Source organism: Frieseomelitta varia, unplaced genomic scaffold (genome assembly GCF_011392965.1).
Source record: "Frieseomelitta varia isolate USP_RPSP 00005682 unplaced genomic scaffold, Fvar_1.2 scaffold_648, whole genome shotgun sequence".
In the NCBI taxonomy this organism is placed as follows: domain Eukaryota; kingdom Metazoa; phylum Arthropoda; class Insecta; order Hymenoptera; family Apidae; genus Frieseomelitta; species Frieseomelitta varia.
In genome coordinates this window covers 148704-164024 of record NW_025110421.1, presented here as the reverse complement: position 1 = coordinate 164024, position 15321 = coordinate 148704, and the positions used below count along the sequence as shown (strand labels likewise).

General features: G+C 36.1%; 1 protein-coding gene across 7 annotated transcripts in view; it reads left to right on the top strand.

Moving 5' to 3' along the window:
- The window catches only part of LOC122534909 (calcium/calmodulin-dependent 3',5'-cyclic nucleotide phosphodiesterase 1-like), a 271807-nt gene extending 257901 nt beyond the window's left edge, over positions 1–13906 (top strand). For all 7 annotated transcript variants that reach the window (XM_043665980.1, XM_043665979.1, XM_043665977.1 and 4 more), the window contains 7 exons: positions 2059–2308; positions 2919–3176; positions 3958–4127; positions 5353–5598; positions 6483–6709; positions 6803–6898; positions 7458–13906. In XM_043665980.1, the coding sequence (XP_043521915.1) occupies positions 2059–2308; positions 2919–3176; positions 3958–4127; positions 5353–5598; positions 6483–6709; positions 6803–6898; positions 7458–7552 (1342 nt within the window). In that variant the 3' untranslated portion in view covers positions 7553–13906. The remainder of the gene's footprint in view (positions 1–2058; positions 2309–2918; positions 3177–3957; positions 4128–5352; positions 5599–6482; positions 6710–6802; positions 6899–7457) is intronic.
- Positions 13907–15321: the final 1415 nt, after the last annotated feature.

Genomic DNA, 15321 nt, shown 5'->3' with positions numbered 1-15321 from the left:
TTATTCAATCTTGCGGGACCAAGGAACAATTTAACTAACAAAGTCGTCAAACTGACCAACTCGTCCATTCTTTAGCTTTGTGCTGCATTTTTGGAGATTTGAATGGTTTTCTTCTTCTCTGATACGAATTTTTAGACTTGTATAGTTATCAATAGTTCCAGTGTTAATAGTTACATTGTTTGTTATAGTTAGTGTTCTTATTGTTAGTTCATTTAACAACTTAACTACTAGAATGGTGAAAATGAGCAATTATCACTTTTCAGAGTTTTTTGTTGCATTTTTTAGAGATTTGAATGGTTTTTTAAATAATATATAAATAAATATATATATATATATTTTACGATTTTTTTAATTATGTTTTGATGTTTGATAATAGATTAATTAACAAGTTTGTGCAATATCCTGTATAATATAACTGTACAAACAACTTTATAGTTAATCTAAAAAAATTTCAAAATTTTCAAAGATTCGAAATTTTATACAGGATTTTACAAGAGGATCTTTTCTATTCGTAGACATTTTTATTGATCGTTCCTTTTCGAGTTGAAACGTGGAGGCACTGTCAGATAAGCCGGATACATTTTGATAATGCTTTCTACAGTCTACGCCACTCGATGAAACGGAAATAGTAGAGAGATCGTAAAATCGATCGTTAAAGTTTACGTGTTGCGGCAATTTGTTACATGTCAGAGGAGATAAGAAGCTCGTAAAAAAAAAATGTTATGGAGTGGATAATTTTGAAAACAGGTTCTGAAAACATCTCGATGTAATGACATAATTTGCTACTTTTTATGTTTTCCATAACGTGCAGCATAACACGATATCAATTTACGGATAATTTTTATAAATCGAGAATCTTTTATAAAATGACCCTATGCGATCATCATTTTGATTGAAAATGAATAGCCAGTTGGTGGAGCATTTGATACATTTTGCCTCGAAGGTTGAAACTAATTCCTTTTTAATGTAACTTGCATTTTTTTCTTTTTAAATATTTGACATACTTTCGAACAGCTAATTTCTTTTTAACACGAAGACACGGGAAAAGAAACTAATCATATGATGATAGCGATTAATTATAAAAAAAAGAAAATCCTTGACGCAAGGCTAATAAAATTTTAAATTACGTTTTATTTCATTTATTTCAAATTACGTTTCTGGGAAACTTAGCAAAAAAAAAAAAAAAAAAAAAAAAAAAAAGGAANAAAAAAAAAAAAAAAAAAAAAAAAAAAAAAATAAATAGTAACAGAAAAATCACCTGAAAAAGGCGTGAAATCTTTCTGAATAGTAGTTTCCAAAAGTGTGACAAGCCAATTTAACGTCGCGGACAGAAACTTCTCCACATTAAAATGAAGGATAAAAGAACAGTTTCACGCGCACATCATCAAGCAAACCTCCCCTCACGATCGCCGAGGCAGAGATAAGCGTAAGCTTCGATTACTATTTAGCTTCTTTCTTGCTCCCTAATGAAATTCGCGAATCATTCGTATCCTTTCTGACAATCACAAGTCACAATACAGTGTTACTTATTTCTTACAAAACTCACTCAAATGGGACATTCGAAAAGAAAAAGCAAAAAAAAAAAAAAAAAAAAAAAAAAAAAAAAAAAAAAAAAAAAAAAAAAAAAAAAAAAAACTGAGAAAGGAAAACATACGTGATGATAGATGGTAAAAATTCACCAGGGAAAGAAAACATTCAATTCGATAACAAATCAGGAAAAAAAAGGGAAGAAAGAAAAGGGAAAAGCTAAAAATGATAAAAAACAATTGATTTTTCCCTAAAAATACATTGGAATAGAATAAAATACACGCACGCGTAGAAAGAAAGGCAAATGGGATGAATTGTCGTAATAACAGAAGCTTCCGTGTTGAACGGAACTCGAGCATAAGCCTACTCTCTGTTCTCTTCTAAGAAAAAAAAAAAAAAAAAAAGAAAAAAAGAAAAAAAAGAATCGTAGCGAAGGTAGGAGTTGCCCACACCGTGTGATTCCAAGTTGTTTCCGCGATCGTCGCCTGGTCTCGCCGCGTGTCGCTTAACCAGAAACAATTATTTCTTTAGGCGGTTGGCGGACGAGGATGACGAACTCTCGGAGGTACAGCCGGACGCGGTGCCGCCGGAAGTGCGCGAATGGCTGGCTTCGACGTTCACCAGACAGCTCGCGACCACCAGGCGAAAGGCTGACGAAAAGCCAAAATTCCGCTCGGTGGCGCACGCAATCAGGGCGGGGATCTTCGTTGATCGGATTTACAGGCGGGTCACCAACACCGCGCTCATGCAATTCCCGCAGGAAGTGGTGAAAGTGCTCAAGGTACATTCGCGTTGCATTCGATACGAGCTTTATCCGACGCTTGTCATCGTGCCAGATTCGCGCGGCGTCTAGCATGATCGATGAGGGATAATATTTGCGCAACGCGATATCTTTCCGACCGACGATGTCGGAGTTATGTACGCGCGATCTTTCGTGTTCGTAGCTTTTCTTGGCTGTAGAGTGGATTTAACCCCTTGCGCTGGAATGACGTGCCACGCAAGTCGAGAATTTTTTGCTCCAAAATTGTGATATTTTCTCAGTTTTAAGTATATTTAAGTAAAACAAAATAGGCAAAACAAATAATAAATTTATTACTTCTCAATAATTTCTATCCAGTGATATCATGAACCGACGAGTTCAAAAAGAAAGCGACGAATTATTGCATACGGTTCTGGTCACTCGTTATGGTCCGCAATTAGTTGCCAGCGCAAGTGGTTAAATAAAAAGCTCTGACAGTATATAAGGCTTGTCGTGTTTACAATTATGCAATGATGATTTTAATATTGATTATAATAAAACTGAATATATGTGTTTGGTTGTATTTAATCGATATTTCCATCTTGTTACTTTTCATTGATTCGTATAGCAACTGATCGTATTTTTGTTGAAGACTTTAGACGATTGGTCCTTCGACTTGTTTTCACTCAGCGAAGCCGCAATGGGAGCGCCGGTGAAATATCTCGGCTATGATTTATTGAATCGATATGGTATGATTCACAAGTTCAAAGTGCCAGCAACGGTGCTGGAGTGCTTCTTAGGGAGAGTGGAGGAGGGTTACTGCAGGCATCGGAATCCATACCATAACAATCTTCACGCAGCTGACGTCGCACAGACTATGCACTATATTTTGTGTCAAACAGGGCTTATGGTAAGTCGGTCGATCAAACGTAGCAACAATAATTTAACGTCATTTCTCTGTTTATTTTTTATGAATTTTTACCATTTTATTATCTCTACGAATCTACGTTTGTAAATATTTCAGTGTGCATTGGTTTCAAATTGGGAAGATACAATGATTTTTATAAATCATTGTATCTCCCCATATCTTTAAATACGAATCAACGAAATTGAAGTGTAAAAACTCGCAACAACCGTAGAACAAAAGATCACAATTGTAATAAGAATCTCGATTCTCCCAAACTTTCATCGCACAAGTCGTAAAAGACAATAATAATAACATGATAAATTAATCAACAAGAAAATACAATTGCCTCCATTCTCCGATCTTCCGTCGTCCAAATTATTATCCATCGCAAGTAACAAACTGAAATGGCATGAAACAGACAGAAGACTGAAAAGTCAAAAGCAATTCATGCTCGAACAGGGGAAACTATCCCGTCCTCTGCCTTCCCGCCGCCATCAAATCCCCAAATCAGACTACCACCACCGTTCAACAATAGTTTCCAATTTAAAAGTTATCCGACACTTGTGCCGCTTTACGCGCTCGCTCGCTCGAGGATCCGCATCCGAAACGAGCGAACGAAATCTAAACCCAAGTGATTAGCTGCGAAGTTAAGGAATAAATTTCGGTTTGCTCGGTTTCCTTCGGTGACGATTCCCATTCGAGGCATCTGTCCAGAGAAATTGTCCATTACAGCGAGGAATTATACGCGCGCGAACGGTGTAAACGACGTTACGCCTGTTTGCAGAATTGGCTGACCGATCTGGAGATATTCGCCACGCTGGTCGCGGCGATTATTCACGACTACGAGCACACTGGGACCACAAACAATTTCCACGTAATGTCCGGCAGCGATACAGCTCTGCTGTACAACGATCGGGCCGTCCTGGAAAATCACCACATCTCCGCGAGTTTCCGGTACGTACGTAGGCGGAAAACGCGCGCGCTTTCGACCTCCTCCTCCTCCTCCTCTTCCTCCTCGCCGCGCGATCGTCAGGCGTTATTTTCTGTTTCAATTTGCGGCTAGTTATATCGGACGAACGATGTTCCGATTTTGTGGTTCGTAGATCTTGTTGTTTGGCGAAATCGAACGGGGCGACACGAAGTGGGGAAACGTTAACCCTTTTGCGGTTGAAATTTCATCGGATAATTCGTTCGGATTGATTTGCGTGAACTATGGCGTCGTCTCGTATGGTTTATATTGCGCGAAATTTGTCGATATTAGTGGGTGTTTTGTTGGTTTTGTTCGTTAATTTAATGATAATATTAAGCACAGGATTATTTGAGCATAAAAGCAGAATAATTGATTGTTATATTGGTATAGTGACGATGAAGTATAACAAAATATTACAGCGATAACATTATTCAGATATTTAGCTTTATATCGTGTGTATTGTACGAAAATATCTTGAAATTTCATTAACATTGCATTGAGACTCGATTATCATGATTGTTTGGTCACGTTTGAAATAGATAGAAACTATGAGATATTCAATATAATATTTTTCAGAGATCAAAACATTGCATAATATATCGCGTTAAATGAAATGTTATGTATATTTATAAATTGACCAAATTTTTATAAATATTTTCTAGCTAACATTTTCAGCGTTTTGCTTTCTCTTCTCATCAAAATGGAATTCCACTTATCGAAGCTTGCCAGTGAACAAACAGTTATTATATATAATTGCAATTCATACAACGAGAGTTTCTCTACAAAATCGATTCTCCACGTTATAATTGGATTTGATTGGATATTAATTAAAATTTCGTTCCAATAAATAGCTTTGTATTGTTTTTTTTTCTTTTTTTTTTACGGAAGCAACAATTTTGTAATTACGAAGTTTTAACAGAGCAGACTAAATTTGGTCGTTAGAACTTAAACATTTATTTCAACATAACGACCAAAGAATTTGGAAAAATTAATCAACATTGGACTATAATTCTGAGAGGGATCAAAAGTATCAAAACATTTAATTACTTGTTTCACTGTAATATTCAAAATTTTGTAACAAGAATTAATTAAAATTAAACCGTTATTTCAATAGAGAGAGAGAGAGAGAGAGAGAGAGAAAGAGAGAGAAAGAGAGAAAGAGAGAGAGAGACTACTAAGAATAAACTAAAAGAGCGAGATCTTTTCCAGGATATTGAGAGAAGACGAGTGCAACATATTACAAAATCTATCGAGGGAGGAATTCCGAGAATTTCGTTCGTTGGTGATCGACATGGTTCTTGCGACCGACATGAGCTTTCATTTCCAGCAACTGAAGAACATGAAAAATATTCTGAGCCTGGCAGAGCCTAGCGTCGACAAAAGCAAGGCTGTCAGTCTGGTTCTTCATTGTTGTGACATTTCACATCCGGCCAAAAGATGGGACCTTCATCACAGGTAGAAACTCTCTTCCCTCCCTTCCCTCCTATTCTGTAAGAAACTGAACGAATTTTTTAAATTCCGAGGTTAATTCCGATATTAATTTGCATCGGGAGTTACAAAGCAAATATACTCGGTTCAAGTACGATTTTAACCATGCATGGCTTTTTTAAAATATGTATTTAAACGAAATAAAAATTTCTATACGATCCAGTACTTTTCAACAAGTTCCAAATTTATAAGAATCATCAATTTGAACGTTCCAAAATTCTTGGAATGGAACAGCGCTTGTTAATTGATTTATTCATTAAAAATTGTTTAGGTAGAATAGAAGATTTAATCTTTCCAAGATGTTAAATATGTATTTGTTTCCAGCAATCCTCAATTCAAAATGCTTATAAATATTAAATAAACTTGCATAAAAATATTACAGAAAATATCAAGAAATTGGTAATGAAGTTTCGATATTTATTAAACATATTAATTTATAGCAAATTAAATAGTATATTACTTTACAGTAAATTTCTTCTTCTTTAATGAACGATAATTGAAAACAAACAAATTTAAACTTCGAGAAAAACGAAATTTTATATTCACCAACTTAATAGAATTTCCCTCCTTACCAAATAGAATCTTCTACCGTGATTTTCAGGAAATATCTAACATTATTCTCGTCCATATCTATCGCTTCAATTAGCGTTAATAACTATTTCCCTTAACCAAACATCCCCCAAACTCGGTCATCGCTGCTCGCAGCAGTTTTCATCTCCGAAAGTATCCTCGCTGTCGCGCAATTCGGTGCCCGCGTTTTACGAGAGCCGAGGTGCAGCACCGAGAAGTCGAATAAAAGTTTAATGCCGCGGCGAATAAAAAGCGCGGTGACGTTGTTCCTTTCCACTTAGATGGACAATGCAACTGCTGGAGGAGTTCTTCCGGCAGGGGGATAAGGAGAAGGCTCTCGGATTGCCGTTTTCTCCGCTCTGCGACCGTAACAATACACTGGTGGCTGAATCGCAAATAGGATTCATCGAGTTTATCGTCGAGCCGAGTATGCAGGTGTGCAGCGACATGCTGGAGACAGTTCTCGCTCCGTTGAATGCAAAGGAGAACGTGGATGAGTCGAACAACGGTGAGCGAAAGCATATCTGTGTCACGCTTTAATGCGTCTCGTTTGCCCGCCGCTCTGGGTGCCGGTCGTATTCAAACAACGAATAATCCGTAGGATCCGGCGGCGAGAGCAGAAGATTCAAAATCGGTAAGCCCTGGATCCCCTGTCTCGCGGAGAACAAGAGAATTTGGAAGGAGCAGGCCGTTCGAGGTATTTCGAATTAGATTGTTTCTCTTTGTCATTTCTTCAAGACGAAGAAAGACTGATCCCCTCACGTCGCCGATTTTCATTTTTACATGGAAATAAAATTATAGCGATCCTTCGTTTAACCACTTGCGCTGGCAACTGATTGCGGACCATAACGAGCGACCAGAACCAGTATGCAATAATTCGTCGCTTTCTTTTCGAACTCGTCGGTATGACATCACTGGATTAGAAATTATTGAGAAGTGATAAATTTATCATTTGTTTTTACTTAAATATACTTAAAACTGAGAAACTATTACAATTTTGGAATAAAAAATTCTCGACGTGCGTGGCATGTCACTCCAGCGCAAGAGGTTAAACCTACAGTATAAAATATAGTATATTTTATCATTAAAATTTCATGACATACTTTATTATTATATTATATATAATATTATAAATTATAGATTGATTTTATCTCAATCTTCGTCATTAATCGACTCCGTTTAATTCAAATAAGCAATGTCGTTCAATTTCGTTCACCGCTATGTTATTTTATTTCGTGACTTTTGTTGATGATTAGACGCCGAGGCAAGGGCGCAGAAGGAGCAGGAGCAAAAGGCGAGCAGCGAGAGCCGCGAGGACGGCGACACGACGCAGCCGGCATCCGAGGAATGAAAAATCCGGCGGGCTGTTCTATTTCTCAAGAGTATATGTAATTTTAGGCTACGAAGAAGCTCGTGATTCCACATAATAGGAGAAATGTGTCTATCGCGTGTTACGTGTCCGTCACCAGTGGCACGTCCAAACGAATCGCGCGTCATCAAGAAAGTGATCTCCCCCGACGACCGAGCGAACAAAACGAAAGGTCAAGCGTACGAGTTAATTAAGAATACTCCCACGACTATTTATACCGTTTGTTTACCACCGCTATATTCTTCACCGATCTCGTTATATCACGACGATCGCACGCCACCTTCTTACCCGCTCGACCAAAAGAATTACTATCGATGTCCCTTTCGCGTCTCCGATCTACGGATTTTCCTCGCGATCGAAGCGTAGCCTTTGCACGATTCTCACGATATCAACGGATATTTCTCCTATTCTCGATCTTTCGTTGCCGCGAGATCACCGCGAGATCTGTAAATAGAATAATAGAAGCTTCGCGGGATTTCTTTCTTACGGTGGTTACGCTACTGTCCAGCCACTTTGCCAACATCTTTCTTTCTTTGCAATTGCCAAGCTGATTGAAACTGACGCCTTAACCTTGATAGTGTTTTATTGTTCGATTGATTCTTTTTGAACTGATTAGAAAATAATTATCAAGGGCCAGCATCTCGAGCAATTTACATCGTCAAATTTTGCTTCCTAACATTGTGGTTAACATTATGATTCTTGAATTTTATGATATTTATACGACAGAAGAAATGTTCGTATCATTGATGGATACGACCATGGATGAGTTTGAATTTCAAAAAACAGACTTTCTTAATCCTTTAATAATTCTTAATCCCTTAATCCTTAAATAACTTTGTTTTTATTTATAAATTTTTCTTCAATCGATTTACATTATGTTACTGTATCGCGATATTTGAAGAAGTTGAAACACTTGTAGGAATAAAAATTTGTCTATTTTGACGAAGCAGTATAAAAATTATCGTAATTACATTTACGTCTTTCAATAATTCAACTTCTGTATATTATTATTATTTTTTTCTTGAATGAATTGGTTTCATCTAGTATTACAATTTTGTTAAATATTTAAAAAAATTGAGATTCCTAAGAAGTGTCAATAAACAAACAATTTTGAAGTTTTGCTCAATGAACGTGAAAATTAAGTGACTTTCAATTGATGAAGGATTAAACACATTAAATGTAGGTGGTGACTTGTACGTTTTCCATCGAATTAACATACTATTCGAGGATCGTTTTCGCTGAATCCCATCAACTTCTAACAATCGATACTCCCGATGCTGTTGATTGCGTCACCAAACAAGTAATTTACACATGTTTTGATCGAAGATAAAATGTGACACAATATTAGGAACATTATGTCACTGTAATAAGATATAATTTCAACTCACATTTTCTCGTTATGCAAATTTATGTCTTCTTTCATTTTTGATTTCATCCATGTCAGTACAAAAGCAATCGAGAACATTAATATTCTATAAAATGATCTCGTAACATTAGAACCATGAAATTCACATTAACATAAATGCAATGAAAATACAGAATTCATTAACTTTATTTATTATTTTTTTATTATTCATTACTTTTTAAAAACCTATTAAATTACTTCAAATATCGAAAATAAAATCTACTAATTTTTTTATATTATTTTCCACATTCTAAACGAGATGATTTACAGTCGTATTCTAGAGTTTAATTTTCATACTTATTTTTCATAACTTCGCAGTTACGAGTTATTATAAAAATATGAGAAACTCCACGATACGATTCTGTGGTAAAAACAGAAAACTAACTACTGAAAAATTTGATAATAGCAATAAATTACGAATTAAAAGAAAAAAAGAAAAATTGGCAAGCAATTGTTAAGGCGTTACTTTCTCAGCTTATTTCACGCGCAAATATTACTAACGAAATGTAGAAATAGTTGATCGAGTTTCCATCTTAAGCGTAGCCTAAAGTTACCAACTGCGATAGGCAGCGAAAATCAAGAAACAAATCTCACACACACCGTAAACATACACAACATACAGAAAAAAAGAGAAGAAGAAAGAAATCGTAAACGTACTTAGACAGCACAATTTTGTCCGTTCGCGATGAAGTGCTAGCGAGTGTAAAAGGACGCTAAACATTAGCATGTTGACGGGTTTTTCATAGCGTTCCGCCATTGGAACGTTGTCTTTGTCCGTACCTGTTTTTTCTTACAACTAGTGTGTAACTAAGAGCATACGTTTTTTCAATGGAACGAAGACTTTCATCTTTAAACGAGTAGTGAAAAGGGAAAAAGGGAGAGGGGAAAGATAAACAAGTAACATTGAAATCCGATCGTTCGACGAACTATACTGCTAGATATAACAATTGAATTAATCGTGTTCCCCTTTTCTTGTATATTTCTCGAAATTTATAGTTTCTTCTATTTTTTTAAGAGTCGATTTCACGGATGAACTCTGATCTAATCCGTTGCTCGTGCGTGATATTCTACGTTTGTACGCTGCGCGAAATACAGATTGTTTGTCACTTTCGAATTTTTTTTTTCATGAAATCTTCGAAATTTCTAATTCACGTTTTTTAAGTATACGTTGTGAACTCTGACTTCAACTGTTTACCGATGAACATCCGTGAGGGTAGGTTTGTAAGCGCGAATGCTTTTTAAGCGTAATATTAGGGTGTCTGAGAAATATCACGTAACATTCCCTTTGACGAATCTAGTTTCATTATTTTCAAATAAATATCGAAATAAAAACTAAAATGTATTTCCTTAGAAGTCTTTTTAGCATAATTGCGAAGCTTAAGGATATCGTTAAATTCCTAACCAGATGTTTACTATGAAATCTAGTTCTTCACGAGTAGCTTGAAAGGGAAGAAATTTTTACTAAAAGTCCTCATTGAGAAAAGAATTTCTTCGTAAAATACGTAATATTTCTAACGTTCAAAGAACCATCAATCACTGAAGCGAAGAATAATGTAAAAACTGAGAATACGCAAGAAGAAAAATATCTAAATCAAAAATCAGTGAAATTTTACCGCGAAAAGAATTATATAATAGATTGATAGTTCTAATTTTAATGACACCCTGGTATTTGAGCAGAGTATCTTTCTCAAGAAGCTTCACCGCGAAAATTGATCGAATCGTTAGTACGAAGCTTGTAGGATCGGTAGATGCGGCTGGCTATCGCACAAGTGTCGAATTCGAGGCGAATTCGAAGTGTTTCCCACGAGGAAAAATCTGACATTCGCTCTCGATAGAACGTCGCGAAGTTGAAAGTCTTCTTCGCGCGGCGCCAAGCCCCATTTTCGACGCGCTCACGCGATACACGTCGGATTTCCGCGCGACCGAAGGAAGCTCACACCTGCCTCCTCGAAACTTCGACACGGAGAAGGGCCAAAAAGTTGCTTCTCTCCCGGGACGGTCCGATTTCTCCGGTTCGATTCACTCGCGGGCTTCGTCTTTATCAAGTTTCCGAGAAACTTGAGATTCTTTGCGAAATTGTTTCGGGATTCTGCTCGAAACTCGAGACACGCCGCTGTTCTTATTCGATTTTTTAAAGTGCTCCTCTATCTGTGCAGTTCTCGTGATACTTGACTTTTTCAACAAAGGTTCATTAGCATTCGAGACACTCGGAACTGTGAATTGAGAACATTTGGAGTATTTCGAAACTCGAGATATTGCACAGTTGCCATCTTGTTCGACTTTTTAAAGTGACTCCCTCTAAAGTAATTTTAGCAAAATTCTAGCAAATTTGACCGCCTCAAGAAATTTGCTTGGAATTTCACTTGAAATTCGAGATGATACATCGTTGTTGTTCTCGTTCGATTTTTGATATGCCTCTCTTTGAAATAACATTCTCAATATTTGATTAATTGATACACGTAATAATACGATAATTTTACACTAATTTCTTTGACTGCTATTGAATCGATACAATTTAATGCAAAATTAAAAATAATTAATCAAATTTCTAATTTTGTATTCTGTTTAATTTTTGTCAAAAGAGTACACCGAGAGAGTATATATTTCTCATTTTATAATCATTTTATCCAGTTTAGAAGATATTTTAGTCCCTTCGAAATTATAAAAAATAAAAAGAACATTTATTACGAAGATTAAAAATAAATTACAGGTTCAGAAAATTTTACTGAAAAGAAAGAGCATATAACAAATCGAACAAGGTCATTTCCAATGATGCAACATCAAAAAAAAAAAGAGAAAAAAACAAGTAACAAATAAATCAAACAGTATCAATTTAAATAAAATCGGATGAAATTTCAAAGTGTCAATGCTCGAGCAAGGAAGGAAACGTACGAAGAAATGGAATAAGAAGTCCCCGAATCAGCGACTGGCTCGACGAATAAAACGAGAGTGGGACGAGCGTAGAAGAATCAGGAAGAATCGGACTTGAAGATTTCTAGTTGTGTGAGTTAGGTCCATAGGGGTGTAACGTCGTTGTACATAACTTACGTTAGATGTGTATTCATATACACGTAATGGTGCAGCTTTAATGTATGTAAATGTAATGTAAAAGAGATATCACTAGCGTTTACTCAACGTGTGCACATGTTTCGTGTGCATGTACATACACGTGCATAGAACGAGGAAAGGGACGGAATGAGTGTGTGTGTACCGCGCGTTTCACGCGGGAAACGCGCGTAAGTGGAAATTACGAACGCGTCCAGCTTGAACGTTCGATTGAACATATCGGGGAATCGCGTCGTTTTATCCTACCAACCTCCTGATCGATTGAACGACAAATGAGAGGTGATCCTTCGGAGTCGAGGCTCGTAACGTTCGTCGAGGACGATGCAACGTAAAGTGGATTGTGTTACAAAAAAAGGATGTCGAACGCGCGTATGTTTGTAAGGAATATAGGGGATGATGTAGGATCTAAGGTCTCTAGCTCGAAGGTTAAACATATCCGTCCTGTATTTATTTTATTTCTCTCCTTCGCGTACGTGTCGTGTTTCATTGGCGTGGGATACGGATGGATACGGATTAGAAATCTCGAAACTTTACTCGTGTGCGTGTAATTAACACTTTTTGTTCGTGTTTTGATTCGCGTAGCTTTTCACACAAAGGTACATGGATATTGAAATATACGAACATATATTGAAATATTAGGAACAAGTGTATCAATATATTTATGTTTTATTTTGTATCGTATAATTCTCAGTATTTGTTAATTCGGAAACAAGACTTGTGAAAATAATTAATCATTATAGTGTACAACAAACATATCTGAAACATATTTCACAAAATTTCTAAAGCGAATGTACGATGCTTTAGACTGCAGGGAATAATAAAATACAACATGGTTTCGATTAATAAATTTCAATCAACTAATTATCTGCTTTAATAGAAAAGAATAGATGCATCACATCTTGTATAGACATGCAAGAGAATCTACTTGTCCACACAAATTATCTCTCTAACATTGAATATTTCATATATGTGTTGGTAAATTCATTTAAATATTAAATAAATTATTATATTAAATATAATACAATATTGATACATGATTGTTTTGTACTTTAGTGAATTCAGTACGTGAATTAAAACAGGAATGTGCTTAATTACACGTGTCCATTATATGTCTGATATAGATGAAGAAATTGAATTGAAATTTTGGAAGGTTCAACCTGGATTGTTTAAAACAAATTGTACATGCAATACCTACAGAATTTACCATATGTAATTTCTGTATACGTGCAATCGATCATTTTCTAAATTTTCTGAAATTTGATGCAAAATTTAAAAACGTCAGACTACCGTTGAACCTTCAAATTTGGAAAGCCTTCATTTCAAATCGATTGAAATACTTTGTTACATTTCCTTTTCAGGCTTCCAGGATTCCATTTATTCATAAAATTCGTTTCGCCCTGCTTTTCTACGAATATAAACGCACGAAAGAACGATTGAAATCTCATCCATACATTCGAAGCAGGCAAACGTGAAAGCGTCACGATACTCGTGACAGCCGTTCTACGTTCCCCGAACACGACCCGTATCCTCGTTTAAACGCGAGTTAACGTTAATTGTACATAAAAGTGGAAGAAATCGTGAGCGAGATCAGTTGCCTGTTCGCAACGCCGACAGAGGAACGTTCGCGTGATTTTCCCCGTCAGGACGATTTCTCAAGTAAGACTGTGCACGAGGTTTCGAATTCGTTGCAGCGGACTTCGTTTCGAAAGCCAAAGCACGCTCGTACATCGTCGCGGCGCGAATCGCGACCACGCACTTGCCACTTTTTGCGTTACGTGCTCAGGCACGACTGTTCATTTTCTTTCCTGCAGCGGACGAGGGGCCAAAACGCGTGATAGAATTTAAAGAAAAACTTTAATGAAAAAGAAAAAAAAAAACAAGAAAAAGAAAAAAAAAAGAAAAAGGTGAAACAGTACATTTGGAAACCATGCTCGTACCAAGAGAGAATATCACTATAGGAAACGCGCGAGCGAAGACGCCAATCTCGAGTACACACCTGCACGTCGTACTCGTGTATCGTGTATCCGATTGATTGCCTTCGATTTTTCAATTTTTCGATCGACAAATTAGTTATCTGTAATTAAGAATAATGGTGAAATACGTAGCTCGAGGTGAGGAGAGAGCTAGATGCAGAAATTGTTGCAAATATGGAATTTTAAACGTAACATTCAGAAGTTTGCACATGTGATTTGTAGACTGTGGATTTTTATGCAAATTCATATTTAAATTATACAATTTAATGTATGTATATACAATTTAATGTATGCAAAGTTATACGTATACAATTTAATGTATAATTTAATTGTGCTTATGTAGCATTTTGTCTCACCCGTTAAATATTATAATGTGTAATATAGTATTTTGGATATTTTATATACTACTGAATATTACGTGCATTCTGTGCATTTTTGTATCTTGAAATTCGCCATAAATGCATAAATATCCTCAGTCCAATAGTACATTTCAACGAAAAGAAATTAGTACATACTTTGTTAATTGTTGAATTTTAAGTTAGATTCATTAATGCGTTTTAAATATTTGAATATTTAATTCTTAATTAAATTAAGAATTAAATCTGATTAAGTACAGTATCATATTTTTGACTCGTATTTTCATTTCCAGTTTTCCAACACAACAGTTTTTTTCTTAAAAAATACTCTAAATTCTTACATTCATTTACTGTATTATTTAAAATATTTGTTACTTTATTTATCGAAAGTAAATTTCATCCACTCGTTTCGCTTGAAAATCCTCAAAGTAAATTCTCACAAACACACAGCTGATTTATAGCCTCTTTCTAACTAAATTCTTTTCAATCCAGGCTGATTTATTATCAATTACATTTTCAAATTAAAAGTTTCTATTTCGATTGCCGGGCTATTAGCAGCGTGCGCGTTTCCGCATCTAGTTCACCTGGCTCTCATGTCAAACGATTTCTCCTCGGCGTCATTATCGCGCGTCATCGCTCGCGTCGCTCATTCTCACCTTGATCGTTTAGAACTCTTTCTTTCGAACAAATACTGGCCTTTCCTAGTAGAACAGAGACAGGCAGAGAGTACGTATCGAGACCGCTTTACGATTCAACACCTCGAACAAAGAGCCACGGTAATGCGCCCTTGATACGTACGTACAAACCTATTGTAACGCTTCGCTCTAGGTGTATCTAGTAAATAAACTATAAAAAGAAGTATAAAGAAACACAGGAGAAAAAAAAAAAAATATATATATATACACGCATACATATATTATATTGTCAGAACGCGGCATGTGGCTCGTGTAC